Genomic DNA, 11,877 nt, shown 5'->3' with positions numbered 1-11,877 from the left:
TTAAGGCTGTTGCGGAGGCTGAAGCTAGCGGCACGGTGATGAGGGCGCCCGAGGTTCACCCTGCAAGCCAGAGCCGACCCCAAGGATCCTGAACTGCTCTGAACATCAGGGGATGGAGCTGGGACAGCCGTGGAGGACTCTGCTGTCTGCACCCCGCCGCCTCTGAAAGTAGTCACCAGTTAGCCTTGTGTCCGTGTATTTTCAGTGAAAATAATAGTTTATTTTTGAGACAGTACAAGCGTAAGCAATACCTCCTGCTTTTCAGCTTGCACAGGGCAAATGCTGAAGTGTTCGTGGGACATAAGCACAATGGAGCTGTGAGGGCTGCCAGATGAAAATCTGCTTTTATATTTGAAAGAATATTTGTAGAAATCCCGTTCATTGACGTTTGCTCAATTCTGGTAACACCGGGTTGCAGCCAGGTTCAAGGACAGATGAGAAGCGGGCCCCCGAGCAGCCTCTGTAATTCTCTTTTCTCTAAAGAGGCAGAGGGAGATTAATAGAAAAAGTGGCAGCAGGAGGGTTTGCTAAGAGAAATAATCATTTTCAAATCAAGGAGGCATGCTATCTTGATAGCGAGCAAATGCAGGAGCAAAAGGACTCCCGAGCCTGCCCCTCATTACCGAAGAAGGGAATTAAAGCAATTGCACTGCACACAGCTGAAACTTGGCTTTCTTCCTCCCTCCGCCACCCTCCTCCTCCCCAAGCCCCCCCGAGGCCTCCCCCTGCCCAGCTCCAGGAGCCGTTGTGCAGCGCCCATGTCGCAGCTCGGTTGTTCCTTGCCCACACCGGGCGACCTGTAGCGTTTGCTCCGGCGTTTCATTGCGTGCGGCGGGCGTGCGGAGCGCGGGCTGATGCTGCCATCTACGGAGAGCGAGTCCCGGTGGCGGCGGCAGGCAGGGACAGCAGCGACCGGGGACGGTGCAGCAGGGACAAGCAGCAGCGTGAGCCCTGCACCGCAGCCGGAGCAGCGGCTGCATGCGAGCACCGAGCAGCCCGTGCCAGAGGAACATCTCCCCGCCCCAGATCTCCTCTGGGCACCTGCAGGAGGTGCCCAAAGCTGCTCCAGCCCCAAGCATCATCGCCACGTGCAGGGTCACGTCTGCTGGTACCCATGCATGCAGGGGGCCAAGGCAGGGAGAAGAAGGGCAGGACGCTGACGGCTGCCAAATTGCTGGCTCGAGGGTCCCGGATCCCCCCTTTGGGGCGCTGCACAGCACCAGTGCTGGGTTTGCACCCGCTTCTACCATCCCTTGGTGCTGCAGAGGTGCTAAAGTGCTCTGGGCTTTGCTGCTGGCAGCTGCCAGAACTCAGCACTCTCGGGGCTGGGACGCAGGGGACAGCAGGATGGGGCTGCGGCACCAGACCCGCGTCCCGTGCAGCCATCGGGCAGCAAGGGGGAAATTGCACAACGAGGCGTTTTCCTGCCCTCGTGGGCTGTCCCACGGCTGAGCTCTGAGAGCTGCCTTCTTGTTCTCTTCATGGAGAAGGGGCCAATTTGCACTGATTAACAGGAAAAAACGAACTGGTTTCACTTTCCAGCGCGGTTTGCATAACACACGACTGCAGTTTGTTTGTTTTCGTTCTCAAATAGCCTTGGTATCCCTTGACAGCTTTCTGCTTGTAAACAGTTGGGTATCACATTCCCCCTGTGGAAAACAGGGTCAACAAAAACCTGAAATCCCACCTTTTTTCCCCCCTTTTTTTGCAGCTGTGCTGCAATTTCAATTAACATACACCTTGTTTTGCCCACAGGGAATGGCAGCGAGACGATGAGGAGTAGGGAAAATGTGGCAGGTAATGAAAGACACGTACTCACTTCTGCTACAGCAGATAGTGCAAGAGCCCATTAAATGCTAAAATTAATTGTTTAAATTGTTCTGAACAGCATTTACCAAAATCGCCTTGTCAGTGCAGCTGGGCATTTGGTTTCAAAAGCTTTCCTGGTGTTATCTCCATCTTAACATTTCAGCAGCAAGCTTCTTCACGACAAACTAATTTGTTCTACACACATTTATTTTCTCCCAGCACGACACTTATAAAAATACGTGGCAAAAATGCAGACCGTTTTGTTCTCTTGTTTTTCTACTGCTCCACAGACAGATCGCTTTGGTGCCCGCTGGCATCCCCCGCAGAGGAGCGTCCCAGGGGGGCTCACACTGGTGCTGCAAACGGCCAAACCCATGGGTCCCAACCAGCCTGGTGCAGCCGCCCTGGAGTTTTTTAACACCAGCAGGACGCACCCAGCAGGTGAGGAGGGAGCTCCCAGTGCTCCCAGCACGCCCAGTGCCCCCAGCCCTGCACGGCCCCAGTGCTGCTCGGCCGAGCTCCTCTCAGGTCCTGCTCGGGGCTGCTGTGGGAAGCAGCGGGTGGCAGCAGCTGTAAAATAATAATTCATTTAATAATAATATTAACGTGCTGATAATAGATATATATATCATATATATTATATATATATAGTATTTATAAGGGTGCTGCTCATTCTCACTGCTTTGCCATAGCCATCGTGCCTGGGTGTCAGCAGCGGTGACACGAGCTGTTAGGGCGAGCACGTCGGGCGTCACAGGGCTGGCACCTCCCTGTGCACGGCTCTGCATCAGCTCACCCCTGTGGGTTTTCCTCCCTGCTTTTTAATTAACCCCTGCAATCAGCACGCCCTCCCCCAGATCGTCCCAGCAACTTTATGGACGTTGTTGGCACCGCACGTGTTGGTCTGCAAGGGTCTGGAGCCAGCTCCGACCCCGGCTCTGCAGGGTTTGGGAGGGCGCAGCCCCAGCACCACGGGCTGGCACCACATGGCTTTTCTTTCTTCACCTTCTCTTGAATGGTCTGGCTCTGGAAAGAGACCCCTGAACCACAAATCCCTCTGAGGAACGGATTCTTTTCAGGAAGCCTCCCGTCCGAGGAGGTTGCGCCGCGCTCCCCTGGGTGCGGGCGGCTCACGCCAGCCGCTATTTACCAACAGCGCGAGCGCAGCCATCCCGGGGTGAAACACGAAATCACTTATGTAGCTATGAATATTGTATGCCTGCTTAGAAATTAAAATGAATTTTGAGTCGTGTAGCATTTATGTGCACTCCTAATTTATATTTGAACAGGAGAGGAACTATTTTCTGTCTCAAAATTCGAGCTTAATTTTTATCTCTATTATCTTTAGAGCTCAGTGAATAATTAATTCTTTTTCTTGCAAATTTTCACTGGGTTTGAGGCAACATTATTTCAACCAAGGCAGGGGCATTGCTGTTGTTGTTGGCTTTGCAGGAGGCAATGCCAGCCCCTGACCAGCGCAGAGTCCCAGCGGTGCCACGAAGCGACGCAGCTCTGGGCACAGCGCTCGTCAGGCACGCAGAGCAGCTTCTGCTGCGGGGTTATTTCATCCTGAAGGATTTTCCTGCCTACCCCAGCCCCTGGGCAGCGGTTTCCATTCTAATTGCATACCAGGACTTAAGCAGATGCTAATTCAGTCCTATTTTTCATGCTGATACATGCACAAAGAAATTTTCTACCACTGCTCAGGCAGAAAGATTTGAGGCCGTTAATTGAAAATTAATCAGTAAAGTATGTGTGCGATACCCACGCAGGCGTACAGGCCAAATGGATGTGGGCTCGATGAGAAGGAGAAATTGTGCTTGTCTCTTTTTATAGCCTTGAGCACGTTCAGTGGCAGGGTGTAATTCCTAACAAGGCACAAGCACTGACGGCGCAGCCCCAGCGCACGCCGGCCGCCAGCATCCTCACCCCGGCTGCTTGCAGAGTCCTGGCCCCACAGAGGTTTGGGGGTTTTGTCAATACAGAAGTTTTATTTTAGATGCAAACCAGGGTTAAATTAACCTGCAGGAAAAAGAGGGTGAGGAAGGCAGGGATTCAGCCCGGGAGCAGGCCGGTGGCACACCGGAGATCTGGGGTCTGCAAGCAGGGAGGGAGAGGAGGAGGCTTCTCCCTGGGAGGAAGAGCAGATCCCTGTGCTGGGGTGCTGTGAGGGAAGGTGCAGGTCCTGCTGCATATATAAGTGGGACCTATAGGGTCCACAAAGATGAAGGACACGTACGCATGGGGGACAGGTCGGAGAACAGACTTGTTCCGGCAATGCTGAGTGCGCAGCTCACCCCGGCAGAACAGCCAGGGCTTCCCTGCATGGAAACAAACAGAAAAAGGAAAAAGGTCGGCACAGAGGGCTGATGGAGGGGCTCACAGCTCACTCAGCGAGGGTTAAACATGTTAAAATGTTAAACTGTTTCTGCCCCTTGCATCCCCAAAACTCAGCAGTGCCAGGCTGCCGGGGGCACCGCCAGCCTCACGGCCCCGTTCCTGCGCCCCTGCAGGTGCTTTGGGGGCACTCACAGACGGGAGTGGGAATGGGGAGAGCACTTCAGGAGATTAAATTTCCACGGGCGTTATGGCCAAAGGGTTTTGTTTGCCTGGCAGGAGCCGGGACCTGTTGCTGTTTGTGCTCCGTGCAGAAGGGATGACAGCAGCCCCGCTGTGATTGGCATCGTAATCAATCCAAATATTCTGCTGACTGCTCTGCCTCCTTCTGCAGCGACATATTTCACTCCAGCCTGGACATGTTTATGAAGCAAAGCCCGTGTTGTGATAAGATTATTGTTTCTACCCAGCTGATGTATTTGCTCCTGTGAAGTGCAGGCCAGAACCCAGCCGCCAGCGCTGCCATCTCTCGCAGTTTTACTGCAAGTGTTGCAGTGTTTTATGTTTTATTTCAGGTCTCAGAGCCTGGGTAGGAGTCCTTACAGGAGAACCCCAATTGCCCTGCTCTTGGGATGAGCTGGTTTGCAGATGAAGGCAAACACCTGGAAGGGAGGCTGTGTTACTGGGGCACAGCTGCTGAAATGGGGGAATGGGAAAAGTCTTCTCCTCGCAGCAGGATCGGCGCTGCCGGCTGCTGAAACAGGCAGCAAATCTCACTGATATTACACTGCATACTTGACCTCCCCGGCCTTAAATAATTTCACCTTAAAACAGTCATAAAAGAGCTATTTAAAGGCGGGAGTAAAGCTGGCTATATTTCAGCATTGATTTTCTGCCAACACGCTGTGCTTCCTCTAACATAAACTTGGGTGATCTTTCAATAACCTCGCCCTTCTCGGGGCTCACCCCGGCTGCGCTGGTGGAGCACGGAGCTGCGATGGGCACAGCACGGTCCATGGATCACTGGGTGCATGGAGCATGCTGCCAGGATGGGTAGAGCGTGGTCCTTGGCTCAGTGGGTGCGTGGAGCACGGAGTCAGGATGGGCACAGCACGGTCCTCGGCTAGCTGGGTGCACGGAGCATGGCTTCAGGGTGGGCACAGCACGGTCTGAGCCTCACCTTCTCAGTTCAGCGGAGGCGAGGCACCCTGCAGGCTGGGCACTGCATTGCTCCACAGGTGAGGGCACCGAAGAGAAAGGGTTTGTGGAAAGGGCTCTGGCAGGAGCTGGAGCCTCGGAGCCAGAGGATTTGGGGCTGAGCTGCTCTTCAGCAAGCTCCCGTTGTCCCCCGGTGACTCTTGGGGCAGTCTGACCGCTTCAGGTCTGCGCAGCGCCCGCAGTGCAGAGCTTAAGGGCTGAGACTGAGAGAAGAATTATGATGCTTAAACAGCAGGATTTTCAAAGTTTTTCAAGGAGCTACGGAGTCCTTTTAAACAACTTTATCTCTTAATTCAGAAGTCTGTTTGAATAACCCCAAATTAGATCAGTATGGAAGGACTGGAAGATGATCTCCTAACCACCAACAAAGAGCAGCAATTCCTTTCCATTCAACTCAATTATCCCCTGGCTCAGTCTTGGAGAAACAGCCATGATTGCTTTCCTGCCAGCTCCTGGCTGGCAAGTTAATAACATTGCATCCTGCGCTTGATGCACCAGAGGATTTTGCAATTACTCCTGAAGAATTTCCCTGGAAGGAAAGAGCTCGGGGAGGGGCGCGGGGGGACGGGCAGGGGTTGGGAGGTGAGGTGCCTGCGCGGTTTTGTGTCAGTCCCCAATCCCCAGCCCTTGCTCCGTCCTGTTTGGATGCTGCAGGACGGGCAGGTGCCGGGCACTGCGGGGCTGCGCAGGATGGGCGCTGCGGCAGGGGACAGTGGGGGCTGCCCTCCTTCCTTCCACTGCTAGCGGAGCTTGTACACTGCTGGGAGCAGCCCCAGGCAGCGATGGTGCTGCAACCCGCGGCTGCGAGGAGCCCCGGGGATGTTTCGTGCAGCCCTCCGTCAGCAGGTGGAAGGGGACGAGCGGCTGCTGGAGCTGCTCCAGATTTCGGGGGCAGAGCCGGAGCTGGGTCCCACGGGGGCACATCCATGGCTGGTGCTCCTCGTTAGGGGCTGCAGAGCCTCGTTAGCTGCTGCATGCTCTGCGGCCCTATGGGTCCCTCTGCTGCAGCAGGGAGGTCTGTAAGCAGGGACCTTGGTTTCCAGCAGAAAAATCTAAATAAACAGGTAAATTTAAGTTAGTAGGTAAATGTAAATAAACAGGTTAAACAAGATAAATAAAATAAGCAGTGTAAATGAAAATAAATAAAACGAACAGTATAAATAATCAAATTAAGCAATGTAAATTGAATGAAGAAATAAACTGTAAATTCCATTTACAAATACATATTTCCAGCCCTCCTGGCTGCCGGTGCAGCACCACCTGCGCGCCCCTGCAAGGTTCCCAGTCCCTAAGGCAAAGGAACAACAAATCGGGGTGGTGCCAGCTGGGGTTCTTTTAACGTTCAGCTGCTAACGTGAGAAATCTGGTGTTTGGGGGCAGTCTGAAATTGGATTTTCATGCAGCATTGCTGTGCTCAGTGCTCTGCATTCGGGAGCTGGGCAGGAGCTCTGGTGTCTGCCTCCACCTGGTTCTGGCTCCCCCCCTCCAGGACCCCAAGAGGAGGGGACATTTTAGGATTTGGCTTTGGCTGCAGTTAATAGATGCCATGTGCTTTTTACCTCTTAACATGTTCTCCAGCTTGTCTGACAACGGCATTTCACAGGCTGGATAAATCCTGTCCCTGGCTGTAAAAACCAGCGCCGCAGTGCAAATGCGTGATGGCAGCCGGACCTCAGGATGTCAGGAAACCCTCGCCAACCCAAACCCTGTAATCTCTCCTTAAGTACCTCTGTAATGAGAGGATTAGCCGGGGGCTCCTCGGCTCTCCAGGCGTGGTGGCTAATCCTGCAAAATCCAATCCTGCCCATGCTGATGCCGGCGACCTCCCGCATCTCCCACCCCGCTCCGTGCGGGTGGGCTGGATGCTGCTCGCCTGCCTGCCCCGGGCAAGGATGCTCCTCGGTCCCCACACTAGGACGTGGCTGTTAATGACCTGCTCACACGTTTGCTAAGCCCTGTGAGCTGGTGATCATTGGTGGTCGGGAGTGGGAGCATCCACATGGGGCAGCTCCCATCAGACCAAAGCTGCAGGCAACGCCAAAGCAGCTTCAAGCCCTTGTCCCCAGCCCCTGGTACCAATGGGGCACCCATGGGACGCGTCTCCAGCGCCGTCCCCAGCCACTGCCTGGGGCAGTCAGGACCCAGAAATGGGACCCTGCTGCTTCCAGGGTCCTCACTCTGCAATTAATGCAATTAGCCCTGCCCAATTAACCCTGCCCCTTCGCCCCCAGACCAGCAGCAGCAGCACGAGACCTTCCCTTTAGGCACTGCCTAAAGCTTGGCCGGTCCCAGCGCCGTGATTATTTTTAATGATGTGCAAATTTGCTTAGGAGCAATCAGCCCGAGGTCGGAAGCTCCGTGGTGGGACCCAGTGTCAGTTTGCCCCGGGGGTGGGAGCTGTGGTGGGACCCGGTGTCAGTTTGCCCCGGGGTTGGAGCTGTGCGGAGCTCAGCACCGCTCTGTTTGCACAGCAGCAGAGCGATGCCCCCGGCATGCCGGGGCTCCGTCGCGCTCGGACTCGCGGGATCGATTTCAGCCCGCGTGTCTGTGCAGCAGCAGCCAGATATATTGCACTTGTGGGGCCGAGTACAGAGCTCTATTATTCATACTCCGGCTCTAAGTTATAGCAGTTTTTGTGTCAAATGTACCAATTCCTGCAGCTTTAATGGAGTTGGCCTCTGCACCCCTCTCCAAGTGGCAGCTGGTGTTTTCTACCCACATCAGTTGTACCTACGAGGAAAAAATATGGATGCTCCCGTGGCTGCTGCTTTCAGAAGCGAGTTAAAGGCCGGGGAGGTTTCCTGACTCCTCCAGCATCCGGGCTGGATGGAGCCCGTGGGGTCCCCCTGCGCCCCAACACACCGGCTGCGCACAGAGCCCATGTGAACGCGGGCTCAGAGCTCAGCCTTCGGTCTGTAATTGAATCAGATGCTTTAAAACACGCTCTGATCCCTCAGAAAAGGAAATTCTCCTGGCTGCCCCTGTAAACCACTGTGCCTGTAAACAACTGGCAATCTGCCTGCCTCCTAATTTTTTTAACTAATTACCTCTCGTTATCTCACATCAGGCCAGTAGCCAACGTGTCAGTAAATGATTAATATAATGCACACGGCAACACAAAACTGCATCCTTCATTCACCGCCAGAATTATCCTATTTGCCCTCTTATTATCTAGCTCAATAAAATGGGAAGAAAAGCAGGAAATGGGCGCCTCCCGTTGACCCAGCAGCTGGGTGGGCCTGAGGGCACCAGGGGCTGGTGCCGGGGGGGACCTGGTCCTGTGCCACACTGCGGGCGATGATGGAGCAGCCCCTCCAGCCTGACCCAAGGCTGTCCTGCAGCCGTCAGAGCACGGTGAGGAGGTTTTATCCCCGTGCAGGTCCCCAAAAAGCCACGCAGAGGGTGCAGAGGGGATGCTGAGCCCGGCTGCCGTGTGGCTGGATGAAGTGCTCCATCCGCGCCGGTGGCACCGTGGACACGAGCAGGTCCCTGCAGAGCAGCAGCCACTCGCTGGGCGCGCACACCCTGACACCATTAGTACCCTGATAATGCTGCACTAATTGCCTGTATGGATGATAACCCAGGATTAGTGCTCTGCCGGCAGCAGCGCTGGAGCAGCGGCTCCCCGGTGAGCGCGAGCGGCTCCCCAGGAGCCGACAGCCGCGTCCCATTATCCAGCCATCAGCCCCATTCACTTGGGCTTTCATGGGCTGTGTGCACTGAGCCAATAAATTAAATTGTAGTGGCTTCATCAATATTAAGCTAGGTGATGCTCAAAAGAGCCTGAGCAGAGGCATCAAGCTCTCTTGAAAAAAATCAGGCCGGATTGTTAACCCTGAGTTTGTCCCGCAGGCCGGGGCGTCCCTGCCAGCCGCCCTGCAGGGATGGGGCAAGATTTGCAGGCAGGGCTCTTCCCCTGCTGGGTCGCTGGCAGGGTCGGCAGAGACGGTGCCAGGAAGGGCTGGCACACGTCGGGTTCTAAAAAATGCCAAGGGCAGGCGGGGGGGAGCACAAGGACGAAGAGAAAGTGCCACTTTTCCCCCGAACCAACGTGTCAGTGCCACACGCAGCCCTTGTGCTCACTTCTGTAGCCTTTACAGATTTGTTTTGCAGGGGTAGCCACTGCTTTAAGTGCGATCCAAGGACAGCAAAGCCAAACTTATCCCCGGCAGGTTTCATCCCTGGTGTTTGTGGTGGCCCCGAGCCAAAAGGGGCTGCGGGGTCTGGGCGAGCAGCGTCACCGCCTGGTGTGTGCACGCCCTCGGGGCCAGCAGCGTGGCTCTCTGCCCCCTCCTGCAGCCCCTGTCCTGCACACACCGATACCAGGCCATGTCCCGTGCACATCACTGCCCTCCCTCCTGGGTTTCTGGGCCCTGCAGCCCAATTCTGCAGGGCTCCCCCCGTCCCCCTGCTCCGTTCCCGGCCCCTTGCCGCCCGCAGCAAGGGCAGGCAAGCTCTTGCACTGAAGAAGTATTCAGCACTGACACCTTTTAATTCCCCAAATGATTAACTTTCAGCGGATTAGAGCTGGGATGGCTATTTAATTAACAGACACGTCAAGCTTGCTTATGAGTCATTAAAAAAAAAAAAACACCCCAGTGATTGACTTGTTAATACAGAAGAAATCAATTAGATTTTTTTTTTTTTCCCTCCTCTGAAGTTTTTGGCTTCGGCCAAAAGGATGGAGGAAGAAAGGATGCTGGGACTCAGCCGAGCTTTATTCTTTGCAGAGGAGGTTGCAGGCACGGCCTCATGCCGGGGTTTGCAGTGGTTCCCAGGAGGCAGGGGCTGCGGCGTGCCCTGGGCGCAGCGAGCCCGGCACGGGGCCGGCGGCAGGGCAGGGACCCTGGCACTGCCCAGCTCTGCTCGGGGGCTGGATCCGGGGTCTCCCCCTCCTCCCACATCCCTTTCCCAAAACCTGTCCCAGCTGTCGGGCTCTGTTTAGGTGCAGGGATGCGGAGGGGTTGGGAAAGCTGGAGCTGGGCAGCAGCGGGGCGGACTCGGTGTGAGAGAGCGAGGGCAGCCCGGGGGGCAGAGGGGGCCGCTTGCAGCTCAGGAGCTGGGAGTTTTTATTCCAGTGCTTCCAAGGGGCAGCAGACCAAATCCAGAGGCGGCAGTGGCGGGGAGCTAATAGGACTCACGTGGAAAACGTATCCTGCAATTTGCTGAGTTAATGATTACACCGGGAAAAAAATCGCACAGCACCTGCGAGCAGGAGGCAGAGGCCGGAGCTGGGCCGGAGCTTTCTGCGCGGAGATGCAGGGAAAAGATCCTGAAATTTGGGGGCAGAGAGGAACCAGCGGGGACCGGGAGCTGGCGGCCACGCAGGGACGTGGCACCAGGGCAGGAGTTCAAGGGGGTTTAAGGGCTTTGAGTTAGCACAAGGCGGTGGGGATGGATGGATGTGGGCTCCCCAGGGGTTAAATCCCCTCCCTGCACACCGCTGCAAGCTGCTGTCTGCCAGCCTGACTTTGTGCACAGGAACTCTGATTGCTCAAATTGTAGATTGCCTCTTGACATTAATTACTATGTAAATCCAGCAGATTAACATTGTCAGATGATGAGTGGCAAGTTTCACTTGCAGCCAGTCTCCCGGCAGCTCAGCTGTTGCATAAGTTGCCATAGCAATTATTTTTTTTTCTCTTGGAAAAAAATGATAATAAAATAAACCAAAACAAAGCGGCGACAGCCTTGCTTTGCCACCCGAACGTTGGCGCGTTGCAGGGCTGCACGTGCCCACGTGCCCTGATTTAATGAACGGTCAGAGCTGGTCCTGACCAGCCCCGGGGGTGTGAAGCGCTGCGAGCACACACGGGGCTGCTCCTGGGGCTCGGTGCATGAATGACCGGGGTGGGGAAGCTCCTGAATGCTGCACAGCCCTTGGGCACGAGTCCTGGTGTGCCAGGAAGGGCTGCGGTGATGGTACCGGTGGTGGTGATGATGGTGATGGCACGGAGCCTACGGGGCCATCGGGGATCCTCTTTGTGTTGAAGAGCTGCGGCTGCCCTTTCACGGCCACTTGAGGAGGAGATTTGATTTTGTTATCTCAGTCTCCGAAACCAAACTAAAAAAAAAATAAATAAGGAAAGTGAAAAAGAAAAGAAGGCTCCCTTTTCACATGAGATTAAAAATGCATGAGCAGAATTGAGCAGGGCTGCTCGCTGCAGAGCGAGGCTTTGAAGGGGAGCCGCAAAGCTCTCTAAATAAATTGATAAAATGCCTCAGATCTCAGGTCAGGAGCAGAGCAGGCTCCAGCTTCAAACCCCACCAAAGCCGGGGGTGCTTTGAGCCCCCCAGGCCCCTGCAGGCACCAACCCCGGGGCAAGCGGCGGGGCCGTGGCACCCAGCCCTGCTGCTGGGTCGGGGTCTGCCCTGCCCCGGGGCATCGGGGCTGTGCCGTGCCCGAGCTGCTGCTCTTGTCCCGGGCTAAACACTGCTGAAACCCCCCTGCACCATGAACTGACCCCAGATGAAAGGCAGGGGCTGCCCACGAGGGTCCCCGTGTGCGCTCAG

The 11,877-nt window shown here is 55.3% G+C and overlaps 1 protein-coding gene across 10 annotated transcripts in view; it reads left to right on the top strand.

Annotated features, from left to right (window-relative positions):
- Positions 1–11,877, top strand: part of LOC308182563 (uncharacterized protein) — a 66,938-nt gene that overhangs the window by 52,219 nt on the left and 2,842 nt on the right. Inside the window, exons 3-5 of one of the 10 annotated variants that reach the window (XR_013941865.1) lie at positions 1,756–1,797; positions 2,100–2,250; positions 2,844–4,418. The exons of 3 other annotated variants lie outside the window; for them this stretch is intronic. Coding sequence is in view for 4 of the 7 variants with exons in the window: in XM_080567432.1 (XP_080423558.1) it covers positions 2,100–2,250; positions 4,722–4,798 (228 nt within the window). In the remaining 3 variants the exon portion in view is untranslated. 6 more of the 10 variants (XR_013941866.1, XM_080567432.1, XM_080567433.1 and 3 more) reach the window with 6 other exon arrangements.

The sequence above is a fragment of the Anser brachyrhynchus genome (genome assembly GCF_964034855.1).
Source record: "Anser brachyrhynchus genome assembly, chromosome: 24".
Taxonomy (NCBI): Eukaryota; Metazoa; Chordata; class Aves; order Anseriformes; family Anatidae; genus Anser; species Anser brachyrhynchus.
The sequence above is the reverse complement of the archived record's forward strand: the minus strand, read 5'-3'. Positions and strand labels throughout refer to the sequence as shown.